Source organism: Aethina tumida, chromosome 3 (genome assembly GCF_024364675.1).
Source record: "Aethina tumida isolate Nest 87 chromosome 3, icAetTumi1.1, whole genome shotgun sequence".
In the NCBI taxonomy this organism is placed as follows: domain Eukaryota; kingdom Metazoa; phylum Arthropoda; class Insecta; order Coleoptera; family Nitidulidae; genus Aethina; species Aethina tumida.
In genome coordinates, this window is record NC_065437.1 from 9117781 (window position 1) to 9144019 (window position 26239).

At 32.3% G+C, this 26239-nt stretch overlaps 1 protein-coding gene across 1 annotated transcript; it reads right to left on the minus strand.

Moving 5' to 3' along the window:
• Positions 1-3186: 3186 nt before the first annotated feature.
• On the minus strand, positions 3187-25226 carry LOC109608561 (homeobox protein B-H1-like). The gene is made up of 3 exons (XM_020025009.1): positions 24775-25226; positions 13242-13455; positions 3187-3956 (listed from the first exon to the last, which is right to left on the minus strand). Exons 1-3 carry the CDS (start codon positions 25001-25003, stop codon positions 3515-3517), a joined length of 885 nt encoding a protein of 294 aa, XP_019880568.1. The 5' UTR covers positions 25004-25226; the 3' UTR covers positions 3187-3514.
• Positions 25227-26239: the final 1013 nt, after the last annotated feature.

Genomic DNA, 26239 nt, shown 5'->3' on the forward strand with positions numbered 1-26239 from the left:
ACGTCGTTGGGAAGCACCGGGGTGTAACGTACTCTAATTGTCTTATCTGGTCGGAATTACATCATGGTGGGCACACAAGCTGAGGCGACATTTGTTATGTCTTCTACCAATTAGCGTGATTAAAAGTTTAAACACACGGCAAAGCAGAATGATTGTTGCTGCCACACAATTGAAATTTAGTCATACAATTAATTCGAGTGAAAGTTTTGCAATTAAAATTTTGATGATTTTATAACTGGAACTGTGAAAACCAGCCTGAATATGTAATTAAAATAAAATTCGAGTAAATTTAGTAAATTTCATGTCTAGCCAAAAAATCTATTGTTTTTGTCATCAAGATTGATGATCAAGGATTTTAGATAAATGCAGGGAAAAGGTGTCAATTAAATAAAAAATATGATAAGTTTAATTAAAGTTAAAAATACGTAATAAATATTAACAAGGAGTAAGTGGTAACTTGATATACACCCATAAGTTAACAATAGGTGAGAATTCATAATTAACACCGATAGTCTTTATCAAAAAATTAGTCTGCGGTTTATCGAAAATTATGTTAATTAATCGTTTTTTGATGTTAATTTTTTGGAAGCTTGACTAAATTATGGTTTACGGATATGCAGGTACTCAATTATTTGTACCTTTTTAAAGACACATTTAAATATACAAAAGTGTTAATTAATCTAAAAACAATTTGCAATTCAAATATCGCATTGAATATGAATGAATGAATTGTGTCTATTTTAATGTTGGAAATTGTTACAGTTAAATAACCGTACGGTTAGGTGATCTAACTAATACTTATAACTTATTAGTTAATTAGCGTTTGTTGGCGGCGCCGCCAAAATTGTCAATACCGCAGTCGTAATAAAGAGGAAAATCGCTTACTGTAAATGCGGAGAATAAAAAAGTTGGGCAGATACTATTATTATTGGATTTTACATTAACAATCTGGCAGTAACGATTTGTATACAGGCTTAGAATCTGATTAATTCCCCGACAAACTAATGACTCGAATCTCGTCTGATTCATTTCTCTTATTATTGCCACACAATGATTAGAGACGGAGGCGTAAAACATCGGCATCTTGTTAACTGCTATCCGATAATAGAAACAATTTAGTGTATGTATGAAAATAGTAGCCGGTCATAGCCCATAATAGGCTGACGCCGTTCTTCGTTCTTCGCTCTTCCTACAATTGAACATATGTTCGATGAAACGAACACACAAATACTAATTAGCTCTGATTCGAATGATCCGTTCAGTTTCGCAGAGGTGCGTGTTTAGCCGACTTGATTAAATCACATCCATATTTATTTTGTTTGATTTGTGACTGATATGATCTTTTAGTCTTACTATCAATGATATTACATAACAATCAATTTGTTTTAAAACACTATGAAACTTTTATTTCATCGGAATAAATAAATTTATTAAAAGATGTGAATGTGAAATTCAATTATTGCTAATCAACCTTACAATACTGTAAAAAGAACTTAGTGAACTTCTTGTATGTATTTTTATTTTATTGTACTATACTAAGATCTATAATATTTTGTAAAACAAAACAACTCATTTTTTAATCAAATACTTATTTAAATATAAATTTTAAATTAATTATTGAAACATTGAATAAAAAAGTTTTCTTATTTTAGATTGTAGTTAAAACAATTTAACTTATTGTTGCACTTAAATTTTAAATAATTTTCTTTTTGATTTTATTAATATTGACATTAGAAAAAGTCATAAATTATACATAAACTTTTTAATTTTTTTAAATCAAACCATTTTCATTTAAACCAAATATTTATTTAAAAATTTGTAAAACTGAAACTTATATATAGAAAAGTTTAATTTTATTACATGTTATTTCTTAATAAAATTTTCTTATTGTAGATTGCAGTTAAAACAATTTAACTTATTGTTCCACTAAAGTTTAAATAATTTTCCTTTTAATTTTATTGATATTGACATCAGAAAAATTTAAGTCATAAATAAATAAATTTATATTATAAAAATTATTTTTTTTTATAAATTATTGTGCTTAATATGACTTATAAATAAATAAATAATAAACATATATTATTATTTTGGAAAAAAAATATTATAACTAACAGAGATTTAGATTTTATTATATTTCATTTAATTCAATTAATTTTATGTATAAAAATGTGGAACATTGAAACATTTAATAAAAATGTTACATTTTATTATATATTACTGAATTGATTTTCTTATTTTAGTTTTAATTAATGAAATTTTTTTCCATTAGAGTTTAAAGTGAAATTATTATACTTAACTTAAGAAGTTTACTCTGTTTAAAATGATTTTAATATTGTATATAGTATAAAATTTCAATCAATTTATTGTGAGTATAAAACTTTGTGGGATATACATTTATTTTTTTAATAAACTTATTTTATTGTATTATTTTAATGTATTATAATAATAAGATATATAAAATTGAGATTTTGAATCGAAAAATTATATTTTATCATGTGTTATTTCTATATTTTAGTTATCAGTTAAGTCATTTATTTTTTGTTCCACTAAAATTTAAATGTTTTTCTTTTTGATGTTACTGCTAGTGATTTAATAAGCTAAGTTGAAGTTTGAAGTCAGTTAGAATGAAATTATTGTATTTAAGAATGTTTTTTAATAAATTACTATGCTGAAAATGATTTTAATATTAAAGTATTGTACATTAATTTTTGGTAATAAACGTCTAATGAGTATAAAATTTTGTGTGATAGACATACATATATATTTATTTTAATAAATTTATTTTATTGTATTATTTTAATAAATTTTATAAAATTGAAATTTTGAATCAAAAATTTAAATTTTATTACATGTTATTGTGTTTATTAAAATTAGTTTCCTTATTTTATTTTTTAGTTAAAGTAATGTTATATTTTGTTTTACTAAAGTTTAAATGTGTTTCTTTATAAGTCATATTTTAAAATAAAATTATTCTACTTATGTAATTTTTTTTAATGAAGTCCGTTTTTTATAAATGACTGTGATTAATATTAGTACAATACTGTTTTGATAAAAAGTAAAAAATAGTGACTTTTATTAAATTAATATAAATTTTGTTTGAAATGACTTACCTTACCAACTTTTTAGTTAATTTTGAAAATGGATTTGAGAGGATTGCAATAATACTACTTTAGTAGGTAATAAAAACTTAAAATTCTTTATTCTATTATTTCTAATATAAACATGAATAAACATACTCATCGAGCAAAATAAAGATAACGATTACATCGAGTGTGCAATCCGAAATAAAACCATTCATATAATACACTGGGAATGTAGAGTTTCAACCCACACTGGAATGTTTTCGACAAAATTTACATCAAGCCCGTATTTACGACAATTCTAATTAGAAAAATTGTCCATTTCTCATCTATACATCCTTATTTCCTACACAACACTTAAAAGCGCAAAATAAATAAACAGGTCCAGCTATAGTACACTTTATATCACAATATTTATAAATGTCGGAGCGTCCTCAGACGTGGATGGTGTCCTCGTCGTCGGAGGGCGACCGTCTGCCCCCGGTGCCGGGCGATCCCGGATCGAGCGGCGCGTCCGGACTGGGCGACCTCGGCGACGGTCCCTCGGCCGATTGGTTCGAGTAATAGCTGGAGAGCGTGCTCAGCGAACTGCTCGCCGCCAACGAGCCCAGATGGGCGCTCGGTCCCGGCATCCCCAGGCCCATGCCCGGCGGATACAGTCGGTACGGGAGCGGTTTTTGGAGCGTGGCGGCGGCCGCGGCGGCTGCCTGTCTGTAATAGATGTCGGCGGCGCTGGGCGGCGCGGTCGGGCCGGCCGTCTGCGGCGGGTACCAGCATCCGTACGGTGGTGCGCCGTATAATCGTTGGAAGGCGGCGTAGTTGCCGGCCTCGGCCAGTAGTTCCAGTCCCACGGCCGTCTGTCTTTTCCATTTTGTTCTGTAACAAGATAAGAATTTTATTAATATTTCCGGAAGATGTAAAAAACATTTTTTTACATTTCTACATACGCTGTTCCAAGAAATTAACGCACCATCTACAATTTTTTAAAATATTTTTTTCTATTTTGTTAAATAGTACATTGTTTTATTAAATGAAACACCCTTGTGTATGACTTTTAAAAAGTATATAACAGCTTTTATTAGATGTCTAGTTTTTTTGTTATTTGAAATATATTTGCCAAATGAAAGATATGCTTAATGTAACTTCGTAAATACCACCTCATTTCGTGGACTGACCAAAATAAAATTTGAACCTAGATTTTGAATATGAACAGAAAATGTGAGTCTGTTATTCGTAATAGAAGTAAAAATACCCCACATTGAGTTAAGATTTTTTGCAAAAATAATGAATAAAATAAAATTTTTAATTTTTACCAATATGATTTTTTTTTTTTAATTTTTAAATTTTTTAGAAAATCATTTTTTAAGATTTTTTATAACAATTATAAATAAAAACCTATTTTTAAATAAATATACAATGAGTGTATGTATATGTTTATTTTTCCCGTTTTGAAAAAATATTAACAACAATCATTTATTAGTATTAGTGTGGTGCGTTAATTTCTTGAAACAGTGTATTTAAGGATGTAAATATTTTATAATTATATACTCATTATTGAATAAATAAAGTATTCAGAGGTAAAACGAAAATGTTTAAGGGATTAATATATGAAGCGGATCGTGATTTAGTCAATTAATTTGGTAAATTACCATTGGAAACGTTCCCGAGATTTTGACACGCATTTTCGATATTAAGGAGTATGTATTATTTATGTGATATGTAACAATTTATCGTTATTAAAAGACATTTTACATTAAAATTCTCGAATATTTTAGGAATACATGAATGAATTAACATGAAATTGAAGCGGACTTTGAACATGTTTTAGAAGAAAATAACATAATTATATGGCGTTCCATTCCACACCCCTCGGACGTGATCGTGAAGGAAAAAAATTGTGACCCGTAATGATTTCCTTTATCGGAGCGGCGTGCCGCGGCAACCGTAACGACAACTGTGAAATTTTTCAGACGATATTTACTTTCGACGCCGAAACCTAATTTTCCAAACAAAATTCTAGTCCAAATAATGACGAGGCGTTTATCGGTATCAGTTTTAAACTGGAATGGTAATTTGTAAAAGTGCTTTTTAATTTACTTAAATCAATAACAACGCAAAGTATAGGTCTGGCCGGCGAAAAAGTGCCGTTTCATTCTTCCAAAGTGATTTGGCTTGTTTCAAGAATTGCCGCAAAACTTGGCGATCTCGGCTAATTGGGGTCCTCCGTACCTACCGACGAGTGGGTGGCGACTCGGTAATTAGCAATTGCGATGCGACGCAGGTAAACGTGCTTTACGGTCGTATGGTCCCACATGAATTTCATTTTTGTCCGATCATTATGCGTTTTGATTTATGGCCGAAGGGGTAGCGTGTACGTTGGGGTGGCAACGGTCGTACTTGCAAGATGCTCACGTTGCGGTCGCAGACCAATTAACCGAAGGGGATGAATGGAGTAATGAATTCCTATAGAAAATTATATTGCTTCCATTTAAGTGGTCGCTACCACAATGGGTAATGTAGATGGTTTACCTTAGGCCTTATGCTTGAGCGGATCTTCGATTTATAGTTGTTAGGATTATTAGTGTTAATGATTGCAGGTTTGGGAACTGAGCATACTTTGCCCGGATAAATTACATACATTTCCTATTATTATATGGCTCTAACAATGCATTACGGCCGATTACCCTGACAACAACATTTGCTTTGACGGACCAAAACTTTTCACACGTTCGAATACCTCGAGATTCGATTAGCCAACCAACGTCTTCTTATGTTGGTTAGTAATTGGACTGTTTGATTGCCGGTTGCGGCGTCTATTAATTTGAGATACTCATTTTTTGTGCACTTTAAACATTACACGTTCTCCCCCAATGATCTCGGTCCAGATACACAAATACGGGAGTGTAAATAATCGTCTATGATTGAGCAATCGAAGAATCCCGAAAAAAGTGTGACGAAACATTAAATAGTTTAGTAAATGTTCACAGTTTACTTTGGTATTTTTTCTGGTGTCGAAAGTCGAAAAATGTCGTGTCATTTAATTTGAATAACCGATATTTAAAATAAATAGTTTTCTTAATGTGGGGAGACGTGCGCTGTCTTGGTCTGACTGGCACTTTGTCCCGGACAAAAAGGGGAATTCTCATGGCTGCTTAAAAGCTGTTGGTCATATTAGTTACGCCAGTTCTTGTCGAGACTCTCAAAGTAAATATTCGCCGAAACTGTTTAAACTCATTTATTGTTTTTGCCGTGTAAATAAAATGACTGGGCAGTTTCGGAGGGACGCGTCGTATCACTGCCACGTGAATTCATCGTGTTTTCTTTGTTTAATTAAGTTTACGCACTTCTATGAAGATGAGCGGAATATTAATAAACAATTTTTTTTTTTCGCTGAAAAATTCAATTTATGATGACGCAAACGATTATTGTAATTTGACAAAAAGTTGATTGAGTTCTTTGGGAAAAAATAATTTTAATATGTTGCCTCTTGTTAAAAAATTAATTAGAAATTATTCAACTATGTTGTTCAGAGGTAAGAGACTTGTATTGGACTAATTCTTAAAAATATAATCGAACTATACCACAAAAAAGTTAGTTAGTAATTAAAACATAGAAAGTTATAAATGTGTATTAATTATGTACAGTATTGGCAAAAATGATAGCATAAAACATATCGATGAATATTTCTTGCATTAAAAATAATTCTGTTAATTACAAATCAAAAAACTAAATATTCAATTGGCATAAAAGTCTATTTGAGACAAAACTTGGAATTAATGTGTCTTTAAGAAACGGTAAGAGATAAATTACTTCATGCGAGAAAGCCAGACTAAAAAGTCACTACTATTAGAGAAGAACAGACGAATGAAAGTTGAATTTACCAGGTCCCTTTTAGACTGGACTTTAAAAGATTGGAAACGTTTTGATGCGATTTTATATGTAAGGTGACCTATGGGAAATAGTGAACAATAAAATAAGAGATAAAGAGTATAGTAATCTGCAAGATTTATTCACGGTTCTTTAAACATAAGTTGCTTTACTTTTTGCCAACCCAAAACAAATAATCGTCAGTAAAATTAAACTCTTTATTTTTTATTGTTTAAGTATGTAATTGTTAAATTTATAAAGGGACGTTAATTTTTAATATACATTTTTTTGAACATAATAACCAAGACAAAAATTATTTGAATTTTAAAAAAATTGCTGTACTTTTTGCCAATACTAAGTATGATTTAAACTAGATATTATAAAAGATACTGCTAGAATATACTATTTATCAAAAAATTTAGAATTTGGAATGTTGTAATCATATAAAGACCATAAAGTAAACTTTATGAGTTTCTGGCATTATTCTGATCAATCGATAATTGGTCTTAAATATTATAGAAATCGAAGTTTCAATTATTAAGTAAAAATTACACATAGTTTTTTACTCTGGACACCATTGCCAACCAATTTGCTTCCAGTTATCGATTGTATTTAAAACATACTAATTTAATTTTAATTTGGCTTATCAACCAATTATTAAATTAAATTGTTTTAAGATAAAAAGTCGATGAAGTGAGTAATTTTCAAAAATCATTTAGAATGTGTTGTGAACAGTCAGTTGTAACGTGTCATTCTTGGAAAGGAAATTTTGAGTAGTAAAGGTGATTTTAATTGTGTTGTAATTAATGCGGTGTGTAAAATGATTGAAAATGGAAGAAGTGGAGGAAAGAGCAGAGGAACATATAAACGCAATTCGAAAGATGTTAATCAAAGTAAGGTAATTAAAGTGGGCCCCTCGAAATTTGCATGCAGGTGTAATAATTCACGTGGAGGGCCGGCCCAGTTGGCCGACACCTCTAATTTAAACAATAATTACCGGTCTAACGGTCATAAAGTTTCGTAAATAATAGATTTAAAGCGAATGAGCCGCAGTTTCATGTAGCATAAAGGTTTGTAAATTGGCCAGAATAGTTCATGTTTATATCTTTGTGTATTTCCTGTTATTACCGGTGTGCCATTCATTCTGCGGCCACTGCATTGCGGCCTTTTTCCTAAATAATAGTCCGTTGGTCACTTTGCCACGCTTTTAACGTGTTTTTTCTGCGCCGCGCTTTAAATCGACTCGCTGCATTCGGTTTAAAAGAGCTTTTGTGTTTCGCCCACTCTCGCAACTTGCTTTGATTGCCGCTGATTAGCATCGCACCGGTTATTTATACAAATAACGCCAGACGGTTGCTGCTTTTGTTTAGAGGAATTCCGAAATTGCCCCTAATTTATTCGGTATTAGTCCGAACGGTGGTGAACGTGTGTTTTTAGTTCTCAGCTCTCGACTGTCGAATAAATTGTGGAAAAGAAAAACAAGCTTTTAATGTGATTATAATACATATGTGGTAGCCGTAAAATTACAGCCATTAAAGCGCATTAGCGTATTGTTGATATTCCATGGGTTCCGTGGGGTTCAACGTATTTATCACACTACACTAAATCCGTACTTACCGTGTTATTATTGTCGTACAAGAGGTTTTATATCTAATTGTCATTTGTCAACTGCACGAGATTTATTATGAGAATGCCATCTCGGCCGAACTAATTTTAATGTTATTGCACGAAGGGTTTTTTAACATCACCCAACCACTTGAACATGGGTATGTTTTTGTACCCATGTTTCAAGCGGCAGATTGGAGGAAGCGGTAACAAAACAATGGACGTTAAAAATTGAATTAAAAGCCATGTTCCAGTTATTAATTCCGATTTAAAGAGCGATTTAATTCGGTGTATTCGCCTAATTCGTATTAACGGATGTCCCACAGATAATTAGTAGAAAACTAAAATCTCACATCCGGTGGAGATTTCGCCATTAATTCGAATTTTAACGAGCGGGCGACAATACCCATGGATAGACAATAAAGGCGGAGTAATAACCGTATTATACTTTACACAATGACATATTATTCTGCATTATTCATTTATGTAATGTTAAATTAGTCACAGTCCGGTAAATAACTTAATTGTTCCGAGTTACCGATTAAACTACGCACGTCACTGTCACTGCCACCGATTCTTCTCTTCGTTTGTTTTAATTGGAACAGTGTTTAGAAGATTTTATTTTAATATCAAATAAAAATAATTGAAACAAATTTTACTTTATTTACCTTAAATTGTTTTTGACTTTTTCCAAATATCCTCTTTTTTTTCTTATTTAATAATTTTTTTCAATAATCAAAATTAATAAATGACATTTTTTTCCCAATCATGTGGAATAAAAGTCACAAAAAATACTTTCATTATGAATCTTAGATGTATAACCGGTTTGTAAGAACCGAAATATTTTAAAAAAATATCCACTGCCAAATTTGTCACAAAATGTTTTTGTACCCTTTGATATTCAGGATTTTTTTCATTTCTTTAAAGTCGTGGCACATTATAATAATAAAAATAAACATTATTTTTATTTTCAAAATTTAACGTTTAAAAATATATAGAAAATAATTTTCTAACTAAAAATATACAACAATTCATCATTGTCAAAAATTTTTTTATTGTCAAAAAAATAAATATTGTATCTTATCAAATAAATCTTTTTGTTTTTATTTATTAACAGTATGAAATTATTGTCAATAGTGCAGAAAAATTATTTGAAATGAATTGAAATTAAAATTTTTTTAATATCCTTTTTTCTAAATATTTTTTTGGAATAAGTTATATATTTTTTGTTTTTTAAGACTTCTTTATATTCAAGAATTGCAGAACTTCTTCATAAAAATATTTGATTAGTCGATTTTTAAGGACAAAAACAACAATTTGTTCAGGAAATGATTTTTAAGATTCCTTTACATTCAGGAACTCCTAAGAACTTATTGATGAACTTATTCATTAATTTTCATTCTTACTATTGAATAATGAATAAAAAAGGACTTTTCGAAGAAACTTTGTCTGAATTAATTTCATTTGATGTCAAAACAATCCTCCAAGTTCAAGTTGAACTCACCAGTGGGACAGGTTTCCCATAGAAAGCCAGCTATACCCATTTGGCGTATTTTATTAAAGAAAATTAAAATATTAAAAAGAAGAAAGAAAGTCACGAGAATCCATCAATATGGATTCTCAATTGCAAATTGCTGGATCCCGGTACCGTGATTGCGAGTGTTTAGCTGCGATATCTGCAGTATGCATATGCGCCACGGCGGGCCAGGCCAGGAAAATGTGCACTTTACAAAGTACGAGTGGAAATTAGGTGTAATTGGCTTCGAGTTGCGTGCCATACGATTGATTCCGTTGTGCGATTACGCCAAGTGAAAATCGGCCTTATCGAAACGGTAAATACGGTAAGAGTGGAAAGAAATAAATCATGTATTTATGCGGACGCGGGAGCACGGGGGCGGCCACGAACGCCGCCCGAACTTGTACAACACGTATCACGGAATATGCAGATCGTATCTGCCTTTTCGTTTACTCAAATTTGTACCCTAGTCGCCTTGCATTAAGGTCCTTTGGTTATTAATGGGCTTCACGATCAAATAACGGCAATTACTTTGCGCCATGGAAATTTTAAATCAGCCGCCACCAACAACCCCGGCCGATTTCTTCATTGCTTTATTGCTTTCGTAAAAGCGGGCGATCAGTGTCAGCGCGGAATGGAATTAATCCCAATTAAAGCAGTCACCTTCAAATTAAATCAGGCCTAAATAAAGGTGTTATTAAGACGGTCCAGTCCTTCGGAGATGATTCTTCTGTCCGTTAACGGAGAGGCATAATAAGTAATCAGGGTTGTAATTTACCGACACTGGCGGCCGAGACTCGTCTCATCAGTGTTGGGATGGTAGATGGTAATTGTTTGTCGGCGCCTCGGCAACACGTCAGCATTTTTCCTCGACAATTAGGTGACTAAATGATTTTAAACAATTCCTACATGAAATATCGCCTTACCTTTCCAGGGGCTACTACACGCCACATAACTTTGCTACTGTGGGATATTTAATAACATGACTATAAATATCCCAAAGATTACACACTAATGAACCCACCAAACCAATCCTTTGACGTACCGAAATTGTTTGTCTAACACGCGGTGCCTGGTGCCTGGTGCCTTCTGCCTGCTGCCGGTGTCTTCACGCTCTTTATCAAAGGAACCCATCATTAATCGAACTATTATTTTTTGTCTTTCCGATATTAGTTTGCGGATAGTACCCGGATAAAACGGCTTGAAATCCGCTTTCCGGCTTAATTAGTCGCATTACCGGTCTGACCAAATCGTCTTAGATTTACGTGCATTAGGCGACCTTATCTGATGAGTGCGTGAAAAAAAATCCACGACATAACATCCAGAAGGAATCTGGATGATTTGCAAGTAAAATTTATCGATCTAATTAGGAATAATTAACGCGTAATTGAATGTGAGGTAGTGGATAAAATGAAGATTTCTTGCGTCATTACACGAGTTACCATTAATCACTGACAACTCCTTATAAAGTTCCTATTATTTACATTAATAGTTTGGCTTTTGTTATTGTGTTTGTGGTAATTTTCTGTATGCACTTGGGATAATTACATTTATGATCGTTAATCATTCGTTGAATCTTTTTATTGCATTTTAATTACTTCCACGTTGGCGCTTTGGTCACAGATATCAAAAGTATCCATCCAGTATTGCAGCGGGGTTAATTAGTTTTATGCGCACTTAAATAAAGTAGCCGCCGAACCATCAATTTTCTACGAAATTACGACACATCCATCCCGCAGAATCACCGCCAGATATTCACACGGCGTTTCCTTATTCTGATTATGATTATGATTGCACCAAACTAGTTCGTTTGACGTTTAACGCGGAATGTATTCAGGTGGTTTTTTTACGACGGTCCAGATGTTCTTGATTGATACGTTCAATCACGATCGTTTTCTTTGTCACAGATAATAACATTCGTACACGCATGCACGTACTATTAACATTCCGGGCTAATTGTCATTTAACATTTTATCATTGCTGCATCATTTTTCTTTTCTTTTTGAAATAATTAAAATTAATTTGTTGTCGTACATGGTTTGGACGGGTTTGTATGAGGTATTTGCCTACAGAAATTTCGATTTCGATTTCGACCTCTTTTCTTTTAACTTTTATTAAGTTTTTCGATTTTGCTATAATATTTTCAATAGTACACGTCAAAATTAATAAACGACGATTTTTTATCTAATTTTTAGGAATAAAAGACAAATCCCAGGTGAATAAATGGTTTTTAAAAATAGAAAAAAACTAAAATCAATTTTTTGATTGTGTTTTTAAAAAGTTGTGTCAAAAAATGTTTTTAAGCCTCTTTATCCTCAATTTTTTCATTTTATGACAAGACAAAAAAATATTTTTTTTTCAAAACTTATTCATAAAATATTTAGAAAACCAAGTAATTAAAAGATTAAGGGATTAAAGAATTTAATTTGACAAATTTTCGCTTTTTAACCAACTTTTGCTGGTAAACAATATATAAAGAATAATTTTTCAACTAAAATTATACAAGTTATTCATAAAAATATTTAAAAAATCAATAAATTAATAAATAAAAACGTAAACATTTCTGAGTGTCTGAGAGTTTGTAAAAAATATGTATGTTCTTTTTTCTTTGAAATTTATATATGAAAATGTTCAAATATTGTGCCAATTATTTTGATTAATAAGTTAATCTTGCCTATATTTTATAGTTACCATTTAAATAAAGTTTAAATGAAAAATATGAAAAATCAAAAATTGTTTTCTTAATAATTAAACAATTTGTCTTATTTCCAACTTGATCACATATCGATTATCGATTTCCCCACACATAAAAAATGGTGTTTAAAGTGGCGTTCGTGTTAACAACGTGCGGTGCGATTTGTTGGAAAAACGCGTTCTAAATGGCGCCCATAAAAATTAGCGGCTTAATTTTCCACGGGGCCGGCGATAAGCGACGCGTGTTGGCCTCCGGCATAAATTAGGAGTCGCATGGTGTCGGCGAACAGGTCGGAGGTTCAAACAACAATTTGCCAGCACTTAAGGGTAGTTTAACATACATTATTAATCCGAGATAAGCAACTCGTTTAAAGACTTCCGACGGCCGCTTTCAATTGCGCCGCAACGCGGCATACGCTGCGTCCAGATGGCGGCCTGGCACGCCACCGCGACGCGTCTCTCCCTGTCAAGTTACTCACCTCCTGTTCTGGTACCACGTTTTCACTTGTGTGTCCGTTAAACTGAGTTTCGCCGCCAGTTCCATCCGGTCCTGCACGCTGAGGTATTTCTGTCTTTCGAAGCTCTTCTCCAATGTCTGCAGCTGGAGGTCCGTGAACGCCGTGCGTGCCTTCCTCTGTTTCTTGTTGATCGCGCTGCTCTTGGACGAGTTTAGCGAGTCGTCGCCGTTCTGACCTGCAACATCGACGAAGCCAAATTAATCGATCGCCATTTAAACTAACTAAACTACAGTTAGGTTCATTGTTGTGCGGCAGCCCGAAATTGATCTCGGCCATTGTTTCAGCCGTCGCGACGGCGACGCGTAACGCGGGGATAAAAGACACACCGGAAGCTGCGACCAATCAGCTGTTGGTGGGGGGAATTGGAGCGACGCTCGCAACGACGCCCTTCTGATCGGACCGACGTACGTCAATCTCGGCCCCGCATTTCGTGTACGGTCCGTAAAACAATGAGGAAAGAAGAAAAGCAAGAAAAGCAAGAATGGAAACAATGGTGGATTCGAGTCCGGCGTAATCTGATCGTATTATCGGACAGTTATATAAAGCAACATAACGACAGCAAAAAGCAACACTTTGTACACGCGAACGAGTCATAACGTAATTGCCCCCCATTAAGAGTGAGGGTCTGGAGAAGTGGAGGGTGTCCTGTTACGCCACCGCTTATTACCGCCGAATTGCTAATCTAACACTGTTACCTGGCCCTCTTCCCTCTGGGACACGCGAATTAGTCTTCGAGTTATTAAATAAAATTGTGTGTATTTATCATATATGATTTATTATCAATTTATGATCAATCAAAGTTTAATTGTAAAACATAAAAAAGTTCTAAAATAAGTCAATAAAAGATAAGTAAGAGCAAAAAACAAACAACAAAATGACAAAAACAGCCATAAAAAAATACAAATACTGGTTAAAATGTTAATAAAGAGGAAAAGCAAAAGTGAGATAAATAATAAAATTCACTAACACAGGAGTATAATAAAAAATTAAACAAATTTAAATTACAATGTATGACAAAATTAAGACCTAAGCAGAAAATGTTTTAATCAACAAGAGTTTTGAGACGAAGCCCAAAAAGTAATTAATTAATATAAAAAAGGATAAGAAAACTATGAGAAAAGTAGAAATGAAACTTCATATATAGGTTTTGTTACACGAAGCCTAGAAGCAAAATGTAATTACCATTGTAGGAGTTGTCTTTAAGACATCTAATTGAAAATATTCTTAGTTAAATGAATGCCGTTTGGACACAAAACAGCATCATCAAGAGTTTAGCTGAGACAGGAGAAATTCAACTTATCGAAGGTTGTGCCATATATTTATTCTAAATTCCAGTTATCAAGCAAAAATTTCACATAATTTGAAACATAATAAAACATTCGAGTTATTAATATCAATATATTTGTATTATTTCTTTTGCTCATAAATAGATGTGCGAAACATTTCATAAAACTGATACGCAATCTGGTTTATTAGAAGCCGAAGCAGCGACGTCGTTATTCCAAACAAAATGAGCGTTGTAGCTACAAACCGAAGAATGGCATGACTGGGAGCAATAAAACATAATAAAACAGTCAGTTGGTGAACATTTATGAACAGTTAACGATGCGAAAAACCGTATTACGTTAATAATAACATTTTTAGAAAAAATTGCATTCGAAATTACAGGATGAACGATTTAGAATCTAAAGTCTACTTATTACGATTTCTTTTGAATAAAGTCGCAATTTAAATGTCATTATATGTTTATACGTTGCATGATTTCTTCTTTATCATCGATATAATTCGTATTTAATGAATTCCTAACGAAACGGTTGGCTCTTTTGTTTATTTAATTCGACAATACGAATTATATTCATTAATCGACTGTTTAATTTGCGCGCTTAGTACGTTCGCAGAATTAACATAAATTACCTTATACAATATCCTTTTAACATAATGCCGCAATCAAGTGCAGTTATTGCAATTAATCCTTATCGTGCCACGCAAGGATTCATTAGGCTCACTTAAAATAAATGTCAAGAAACTTTTATCCGTTCCGCATTATCATATTAAATTAAGCGTAAATTAATTTATTTTTCCTAAACAACATAAAGGAGAGCCAGGTTAATATGGGGGTAAACGAAGGGGTGTTGTTAACGCGTCCCATTCGATTTTCTATACAACAAATAGATTAACGTCAATGCGATACAAAAGACCCAACTCGGTAATGGATTTGGCGAATCGATTTCAATTCAGGTTCCCGTTCAGAAAATCGTCGGCCCATTATCCGTTTCAAAAGCAATTAAGCCCAATCCGACAAACAAAATCACTCGGGGGTCACGTTAAACAAACTTAAACTTATAGAATGGAACAACAGGAAAACGTCGTGCAGGAGAAAGGCCCCGAAAAATCCTCCGTGCGGCGGAAACGTGAGCGGCGCACAAAGTGGATTTGGGGGCGACCATCCCCGTCTTACGTCTTACTCCTTTTCCCTGTCATCTCCGCGGTCACCGAAAGCGAAATGTTTACGTTACAAAACGTTATTAATTAATGTAAATGACCCTTTCGAAACGGAGACGGGACAATAAAAAGAAAGGTTGGAGGAGATGCGGTGGGCGTGCGGACATCGCAAAATACTTAATTGAAATAAACAGTTTGATAAAGGAACATTAAGATAGGCGAATTATACACAATTGTAGTCGGGTTATTATCTCTGACACAGGTTTAATTTTAAATCGATTTGAGTGAATACATGGACGACGGTTAGATAAGGGACCGTGTGGGACGATGGGTACACGCCGTTCTGCACACCGGACCACCAACCACTCCACTGTAAGCGCCTACGAATAAATTATGCCGCTCTTTTTTATCATTCACTTTACACCATAAATTATTTAACTCGAAAGTGGAGAAGTAGAGGACGCGTGAGTTGCGAACGGGACGTGGGCACGCCCTGCACTTGCGCACTGACCTTCCACGCACACACGTGACCGCCATTAACGCAGCAATGCGAAATTAGCAATTGCAGATTAAATCTACAAAGTGATTTTGGTGTTGGCACATAAACAACAAATTCGTGTGGCCCCGCCGATAAAAATCTTAATTCAAACATTCTCGTATTAATAATAATAAAAGCGGGGGCCTTTTGAATTCCGAGATCTGGCGATGCAACAACAAAACGCTCGTTCTATTTATGTTTGATTCGGCCGATATTCAAATGATCGTGACGATCACGCGAACCGACTGTTAACGATTTCAACGGCTTTTGTTACTCTCAACAAAAACTCAACTCCTGGTTGGTTCATTTGTTGTCATTTAGCTTAGGTTAAGTTAGTCAGATCTACATCCGCATTAGGTCTTCAAGCCGACGACTTTTTATTTTTTATATGCAAATGTCCAGTCCAGAAAAGCCGTTCTAATCGTCGTAATCGTCGCAAATTGTGGGTGTTTTTTTACGAAATTAGCCTGATTTGAATAGAGTTCAGATTAAACGTCCGGTGAAGTGATGGTGATAATTGATGTAACGAGAGCACACAACAATAAATAAATAAATCTGATCCTGCTCAAGTGAGCAACCTCTCATGTTTTTTCTTCACGACACTTGATATGCAATTGCAAGAGTTAAATGGTCTGATGCAAATAAGAAACGGTAGTTTAATATGCGGATTAAGCAACACTTACCAGATTTCAGTAAAAAATATAATGAAACTAGTTTTTAAATGGCAATTACCAATAAAATATGTAAACTAACACATAAAGCATTAATTCCGAGTTTTATTCAATTGAAATTGACAGCCAATTAAGTGAGTTCATTTATTCGAAATCTGCATTTATTACTTCTAAGTACGTTCAAAAACTGGATACTCCAACCTATCTAAGGATGTAATTAGCATGTTGCTATTAATAAAATTGTTTTATAACATTAACATCTAATGATTATATTAAGGTAGTCAAGAAAGCTTTGCGTTTTTTAACCTTAAATATAGAATACACAAATACTGAAGGTTTTTGTAAGAAGTTGTCGAAATATTTGAAGAAGTGATCAGTTGATAAAAAGTCTGGTGTGTATAACATATGAGGAAGGTTGAGGCTTTCGTGACCATTGTTTCCATATCTCTAGTTGTTGGGGTTTATTGTGGAATTATTTCCCATACTATACTCGTTGGACCGAGTGGATAGCATTTTCAGAGGTATGAAGGTTATCAAAGATTCCACTCATTTTGTTGAGGTATTGAAAGGATTACATCTTGATGTAGAAGATAGACTGGTCAAGTTCAACGTAGTGTCACTTTTCACTAAAGTGGATCTTTTCCGTACGTGCCTTAGTGAAAGCTATTTTCTTTGGAATAACAAATTTTACGAACAGACTGAATATTAGCAATGGGTAGTCTTTTTTTTAGTCCAGTGATCGCCAATTTCTCGCTCAAGAACAAGAACACTTGAAAAAACACTACAGGCCAACGGACAAAAACGCTCAGAAATAAGACGTACGTACAATAAGACCTCATACTAATAATGAAGATCCACCTAAGGAGCCACCGCGACTGGTAAAGCTTTTTTCTCATACATATATAAAGTCACCGATAGAATTGAAAAAATCTTATTAAAACATAACATCTATACTGTTTTTATATCAACAAGGGAATCTCCCATATATAACATCCACATTTGATCACTAGTCACAATCCAATTGAGAAACAGCTAGTTCACGATGCCTAAAAGAAGACTAGACTAGTGTGGCATCCATTTGTTAAGATTTTTGGACTCTCCAATCTGTTTTAGGTGGTTGGAAAGAATAGTATTTTACGTCTAATTCAGCAGCAAGCTCTCGAATAGTGGAGGGCAGATTGGTTTCAACTAAGGCCCTCAATTAGTGGTCGCCAACATCAGATAACCAGTTGCTGTGCTCATTATATTCAAGACTCTCGTCTCCGACCTTTGTGTTATACGTTTGTTAGTGGTTCTTGGGCCAAACGCATCGTTGATGTCACCAGCTGATTCGCTCATCTTTCGGCCTTTCTTGAAGTGGAGCAAGAAACTTGCGACTTTCGTTCTTATTCGTACTTTATTCAATGCCCTGAATAAGTGGTCAAATATGTTTAAGTAAAAACAAGTTTATAGGTTTAGATAGAACAAAACACTTGCTTTAAAACTGTATATCATTTCAACACATTAACCGAATATTCACCAAAAAGAAACCAAATAATCTTCTTGACAATCTAATAATTAACATTAAAATAATATTATATTTTGTTCCTATTTTCATTTTGAACTACTCAAATAATGTGATGGACCACTTACAAATTTATTAATTTAAAATCCTGAACGAAATTTCTTACCGGAGGAGATTCGAAACAAGTTTGTGGTGTCCGTCTCACCGTTAATGTCGAATTGCGCCGACGGATAATCCGGCCAGACTTATTTGTTAACGAGTTTGTTGTGTTCCGTCTTGTTTTTGTGTTGACTCCATTTAGTTTCGCCTGTATCGGCCGTCCGATCTAACGTTTCCGGCCCTTGTGTTACCGTAGATCGAGGCGAAAAGGAAATTCGACTTTGGACGCATGCAAAACGACAGACCGACTGTGCTTTTTAATTTGGTGTCTGTGTGTGTGTGAAATTGACTCGTAAAGTTAAGCAGATTAAAATTTATGGAACGGCACCAAAAAGGTTGCTGGGCTTAATCCAATCAAAGTTGACGTTTAAATGTAACGCCCTTTGTGTCATCACTACCGGTTTTTAAAATTATATTTCCCACTTATTATTGTCGACCGCCTCTTGATTTTTTAATACGATAAAACTGACCCACTAACGTCTAGGTACCAGACAACCAGACAGATGCTTTGACTCGGGCAAAGAGGACTTTCTGTCAATCGGAATTAAGTTAAAGGGTTCCCGTTTTGACACTGATACACGTCTCCTTTAACAACACTAATTTAATAGCAATGATCAAATTATCGATGCTGTAACAAAAAGAACAATTGGCCGGCAAAAATGAAGTGAAATGAAGTGAAGTGAAGTAACCGAGTGAAACAATAAATCGTTAACTGTAAACAGTTAGAAATAACAAACAAGAGTATGTGAAAGAAACGAAACGAAGTTAATTAAAACAAATCTTGTTGGAGGATATTTTATAAAACCAGCAGACATAATCGTTATATTGTAAGTGATGTGAAAAACGAATTCTTCCTTAATTATCTTCTGCCTTGTTAATGTTATTATAAAATGGTTCGAAACTAATTAAAATTAATTTCCGGGCAATATTGTTACTTTTTTTATTGCGCCTACTTATTGTGTATTACGTCAAACAATATCGTTAATTTACAAGGAAGCCATAAAACTGTTTATAGAAATGCTTTTATTATGTAAATAAATTAACGAATCATTAAGTAATAATAAAACACGTACATGATTCGAAAAATGGATTTTCACACGATCTAAGCCTAATCTATGATTGTGGTCGTAAAAGATAACCAAACCAATTTCTCGGAACCTGAATGAGTTCTTTTCAATTTTATGCTGATTGCCAATAATTATTTTTTTAATTAGTGGGAAACTAATTTTTCTTTTCTCTTATCACTTTTTGTTAAATCAACATTTCATTTCAAATAATCAATTAATTAATAATAAAAAACGTCAAAATTTAAACTAAAACCGTTAAATAAAAAAATAAATAAATTATGAGATATTTATACAAAAATTAAATTTTTATATATTTTAAATAAATTCTCTTCCAGTTTAATTAATATTTCATAAAATAATTAATAATATATTTTAATTATTTATTGTTGATTGGGTAAAATTCCTCAATTAAAACTATACAGGGTGGTTGAAATTTTTATAGCATAACTACTTTTCTAGTTAAATATGAACAACATTTTACTTCTAGTTCCGCCGGAAGGGACATCAACTTTATTATTTTCAATGAAACACCCTCTATATTTTTGAATCATTAAATTTTGCAAATAAAATATCTATACCTAAACTTATTATAATTTATTTCTAAAATTTAGACTGTTGATTTAACCAAAATGTCTGTAAAGTCACAAATTTTGATACTGGAAGGTTCATTTTTGGCAGACAAGTTAACTAAGAACCGTTTTATAAAAAGCCATTATTAATACTACCAAATATTATACATAATTAAACATATTAATTATGTTTAATTTAAAATTATTTTCTTATGTATACTGACAACAGTGTGCCATGGATGACATTTGTTTTGTGTCTAACAATTGGACGAGCATTCTCTAAATCACAGATTTAGTTATTGTGCTACGTGCTTTGGCACATTGTGGAGTTACAAATATTATTTGATGATTTGTAGAAGTTCATTGAAATGGCCTCCAAGCTTTCCTGATTTAACATCCCTTGATTTAAGAAAAGGTTATGAAAAGCCCAGTGATAGTAAATTGTGCCTCAGAAAGTAAGAGAGGCATTTTCAAATGTGTTACAAGAGAATTAACTACAGAAGGTGTCTGGGGAAGAATAAATTGCATTAAAAATATTTTGAACAATTTCTGTAGATTTCTTTTAAACCTTCATTATTTTATTTGACGTTAAAAAGAAACATTAGTTTAAATTTTAAAAATTAATTTTGGGGAAAAAATACAAAATTACATCATGATTTAATGTTGTTTTTAAATTATTATTAGCAGGATAACAAATTTTATTTATTACTTTAAAAATAAGATAACAACATACACATAAATCTCAATTATTAATTTTATATCAATAAATTTTCTAAAAAATTAAGATTTTTTCTTAAAATAATTATAATTGATGAATTTTTAATGATTACTTATTATTATAAAAATATATTATTGAAATAATTTATATACAGTGTGGCCCCTTTGAAGGCAGGACACTCAAAATTTATTCTTTATATTTAAATTAATAATTGAAGATAAAGAGTAAAGTAGAGTGTATTGTTTAAATTAACCAGTTACCAAATGTGACGACATAAAAAGAGAAATAAAAATAGAAATAAAAATGGTATTATCCTGAAATGTGAACGGTGCAAAGCAATTACGAATTTAGGCGCACCCAATCAGCGTTTCCAATTGGAAAAATAAATATTGTGCATAACGTGTTTGGAAACAACCGCTACAAATCAAATGGTCATAATTTATTCAGCATTCGATTAGGGCTGTTCACGTTGATTTAGATCAACATGACCAAAAGACTACCATTACAGGGGTAAATATTTAATTTCGTTATAATGGGATGTCATATCACGCACGTCTACGAGTGGTGTAACCTTAAACGATAATTGTATACGTATAATTGAAAACTCCACAACTACATTTCACATTGTTTTAGAACGTGGAAAAGTAAATGTTACAATTATTATTAGTACCGAGTCTTAATCGCATAATACCGTGTCCGACGCAAATAACCCAAATTGTTCAACTTCCGTGTAAAAGAGTAAAAGAGCCCATTACAATTCGGTTAATTATATCGACGGACATAAATCTCTGTTAATAACAACAGCAAAACTCATTTGGACGTCTTTTTATGACGCTAATAGGCGCATCCATCCACCAATTAGGAATTGAGACCGATAAAAAAAGACTATGCTAATAATGATTTGTTTGTTAGTGACGACGACCGACATCATTATATTCAGCCTAAAGTAAGGAGACTCTCGTGAAAGTTCAGTTTGTTGGCGTGAATCAAAATTAGCTTTTTATTCGATCGCCGCAGATTTTTATTATTATAATTATTTAGTAAAACGTTGGCATAAAATTTTAAATAGATGGAATAGTTGCGAGGTGAGCTTCCTGTGTTTTGTACGGGTCACGCAAGCGTTATATAAATAAATAAAGGAAGCGCTCGTTTGATGTTTGATACCAATTTCAGAAATTCATTTATTTATAAAAACGAAAGTTATACTCAATTATATATAATAACGGCGGAGTGTGTTTAATAAACATCAGATACGCACCATTATGGTGTTACCTACATTACGGCAAAAAGGAAAAAACTTCCACCCATTGACTGTAATTATTGTAACACAATCAACTTATTAATACTTAATTTCTTGAATAATTTCAAATGAATAACGTGTACGAATATAATTACACAATCACTTTAATTGTTTTATTTATACGATTTGCAATTAATAATTAACATTGGTGTACGTGCCGGGAATTGATTGCGGATTAAAAGTACCGCTCTTTAAAATGCCTCCTCTGCTTAATAAATAAAATCTTGTGAATGTTAAAAGTTTTAAAAGACTTTCTCATATGAATCACCAAAAGGTGTGTGTGATATTAATGTGGCCAAAACTTGTTTTAAATTAGTAATTATTATATACAAAACTAACAAATTATAATAAATATGTTTTCTAAGAGATGTCAATGTATAACATTTAAATTTTTGTTAATAATTTTGGATGTATTTATTACAAAACAAGACTAAAAACACTTTATTTAAATTTTATTAACTAATTTTAGCAAAATATACAAGAATCATGATTTATTGTTTCTGAATTATTATCAGCAGTATAACAAATTTTATTTATTACTTCAAAAAGAAAATCTCAATTATTAATTTTATATCAATTTCCTTAAAAATAAACTAAAAAATTGAAACAATTGTGTTTTTTTTTTTAATTTTAATAATCATTTTTTTTTAAATTTAACTACATCTCTGGATCAACCACCGTATAAAATGGGTGTATACTAAGTTTCATAAAAAAATTGAGAATATTCATAATTCTGTGAAAAATTAAAAAATATTTTTTTAATGCTTTAATTATATTTTATATTAATTTTAGCAAAATTAACAAGAATACACCTTGATTTAATGTTGTTTCTAAATTATTATCAGAAGAATAACAAATTTTATTTATTACTTTAAAAATAAAAAACAATAGAAGTTATAAATCTCAATTATTAATTTTATATCAATATACTTTCTAAAAAAAAATAATATTTATTCTTAGAATAATTATGTGTTTATTAAATCTTTTTAATAATCATCAATTTTTTTAAAAAAGTTTAACTACACCTCTGGATTAAGCACCGCGTAAAACGGGTGTATAGTAAATTTCATAAAAAAAATAAATATATTCATAATTCTGTCGAAATATTAAAAATCATATATATATTTTTTAAATGCCTTAATTAAATACTATAAATTAATTTTAGCAAAATTTACAAAAATACGTTATAAATTTACTATTGTTTCTAAATTATTATTACATAAACAATTAATTTATTAGTTTAAAAATAAAAAAACAATACACATTATAAATCTCAATTGTTAATTTCATATCAATAAATTTTCTAAAAAATAAACTAAAAAATTAAATTTTTTTCTTAAAATAATTATGATTCATGAATTTTTGATAATGATTATTTTTTATTACAAAATAAATTAAACATAAATATGAACATACATATAGCGGGACCCTCATAAAATTTATTTTTTTGTCCGATATTTTCAATTTTAAACCGTAAAACATTAAAAAGGATAAAATATCACTTTTTTTGTCCAAAACTAAAAATTACAGGGTAAATTTTTAGACACGAAAATTGAAGAAATGAGTCAATTTTGGAGAAAATATAACTAAACTACTGGATTACTGAGTTTATACTTTACAACATTTTTTAAGATGCCTTATTTAAATTTTATAAATTTATTTTAGTAAAATATACAAGAATACATCATGATATTGTTGTTTTGTTGTTGTTGTTTCTAATTATTATTAACAGAATAAAACAATTTAGTTATTATTTTAAAATTAAGAAAATAATACACATTATAAATCACAATTATTAATTTTATATCAATAAATTTTTTAAAAAATGAACTAAAAAATTAAGAAATTCTCTTAAAATAATTATGTTTGTTTAACTCCTTAATGATTACTTATTATTACAAAATAAATTAAACATAAATATGAACGTACTATTGAAATAATTTATATACAGTGTGGCCCGTTTGAAAGCGGGACTCCCCCATAATTTTTTTTTGTCCGATTTTTTTCAATTTTAAATCATGTAAATATATATTTGTGGATAAAATGTTAGTCTTTTTTCTTTAAAACCAAAACCAACCTACAGGCTAATTTTTTAGACATGAAAATTGAAGAAATCATACAACCAATTTTTTAGATAAACCACTCGATTGTTGAATATATAACAAATTTCATAAAAAGCTAAGCATATTCATAATTCTGTGAAAAAATTAAAATTAATATTTTTTTAAGAATTTAATTTTTTAATCAAATAGTCTATAAAGTCAACTGTCAAAAATATCACAGATAACTTATGTTTTAAAAATCTAAAAGTAGAAATTTTCATCCTTTATAACAAACAAAAAATACAAATTTTATGTGTATGGGCCACGCCGTAGATATTTTGTTTTCTAAACATTCTCCGTTGGATTACTCGAAGTTAATGTGTAATTTCAAAGCGTCGGATGGTATCTTTTAAGGAAGCCACCACCGAATCCAATTGGATGGGCGGCAGCGAGGGAGAAGTCGGAGGAGCTTCGGGGCACTTACCGTTCGAGCAGACGCTCGACGTGTCCGGATGTCCGGAACTGTCGGTGTCGCTGTCGTGGATCGGGTTCGAGTGCAACGACAGGTCCCGCGGTCCCGGACTCGGCGACCTGCCCCGGATGATCGCGGCCGCCGCACCGTCAGCCGGTCCGCTCAGGATGTCGGTGATCATGAACCGGGAACGGGTTGCGGCTGTCTGAGGCATGGCCCTGGCTTCGTCTTGCACGGTCATGCCACTCACCGTACTCGACACTTTTTCTCCTACTGCCAACACTTTGGGGAATATTGTCAAAAAACGGAACACACGTACGGGTCACTGGCGCACGCCACTAATCCAACCAAGTCAATCAGTCAGTCAACACAGTCGGGTCACCGGTTCGAAGGTTCGAACAACAATATTCTATTCGTCCGTCCGTTCGTCCGTCCCTTCGGCGACAGCGATCACTCTCGCACCGATTAACTCGTGAGCCAAATTGGTCGGGATTGTTAAACGATCGACTGTTCCGCAGAGGTGTTCTTGTAAACTAACCTCTAAGCGATGCGATGTGCTCTCTGCGGCACTAAATCAGCCATGTTGTGTGCCCCACCAAAAAAATCATCCCCACCCGGGGCGTCGGTCCAATCGGAGCGGCCGGCCAATAATTGCCGGACCAATGGCGTGAGTCGGCGCTGATTGAGGCGTACGTACCCTGTCTTCTTGTATTTATTTTATGGGCAGGACTTTAGAAGAGATTTTATTAGATTGACTATTTAGGAAAACAGTTTTATGGTTTAAGGTCTTCTATTGGTTATGTAATAATGGTACATTGGAGAAATAGCCCGCATTATTCTGCGGTTCTATTCTATTAGTTTTCTATTATGTTGTTAGTGCGGCTATCCCGTTCCTAATAAATTTCATGCACACTACTTATTTGCATAAATCATTTTATTTATTCGCACTCGACGTAATTTATTCCGTTTACGGCGTTTTCTCACAACTTACCCGTTACATGAACAAATTACGGCTCATTAACAGTTTTGGCCAAATCTATGACGTGTCAAATTATTTATGTAACTTTCTGTGCTGTTTCTACAATACTATCAGTTAAATGTTAATTATTTTTTTACTCGTTTTACACTTACAATGAAGCACATGTATTATTATATTTTTTTTGTCAAGTTTTAAAAATATTGTTTATTTTTAGATTAGAAAATTAAAATTTATGGCGGCCTCAAATAGCTGTACTTGTGTATGTTTTAAAAGTGCTAATCATTTAGATAATTATTTCTTCGAAACATTATCTTTCCTAAATTTAAATTAGAAACAATTTATGATAATTTATCCAAAAACGGTCCATTATTTTTATAAAGTGCAGACAATGTCAAAAATTTAGCATGTGTCAAGGGTAATATGACCAATTAATAAAAATAAATTTATAGTCCCACTAATTGTTTGTTAATAACTCTTTTTTTATAATTAATTTGTTTG

Coding starts and splice junctions, on each gene's coding strand:
- LOC109608561 (XM_020025009.1), bottom strand. CDS start 25,003: ATGACCGTGCAAGACGAAGCCAGGGCCATGCCTCAGACAGCCGCAACC. Junction 13,456..24,774: donor GTCGAGCGTCTGCTCGAACG/GTAAGTGCCCCG, acceptor TCGATGTTGCAG/GTCAGAACGGCGACGACTCG. Junction 3,957..13,241: donor ACGTGGTACCAGAACAGGAG/GTGAGTAACTTG, acceptor ATCTTGTTACAG/AACAAAATGGAAAAGACAGA.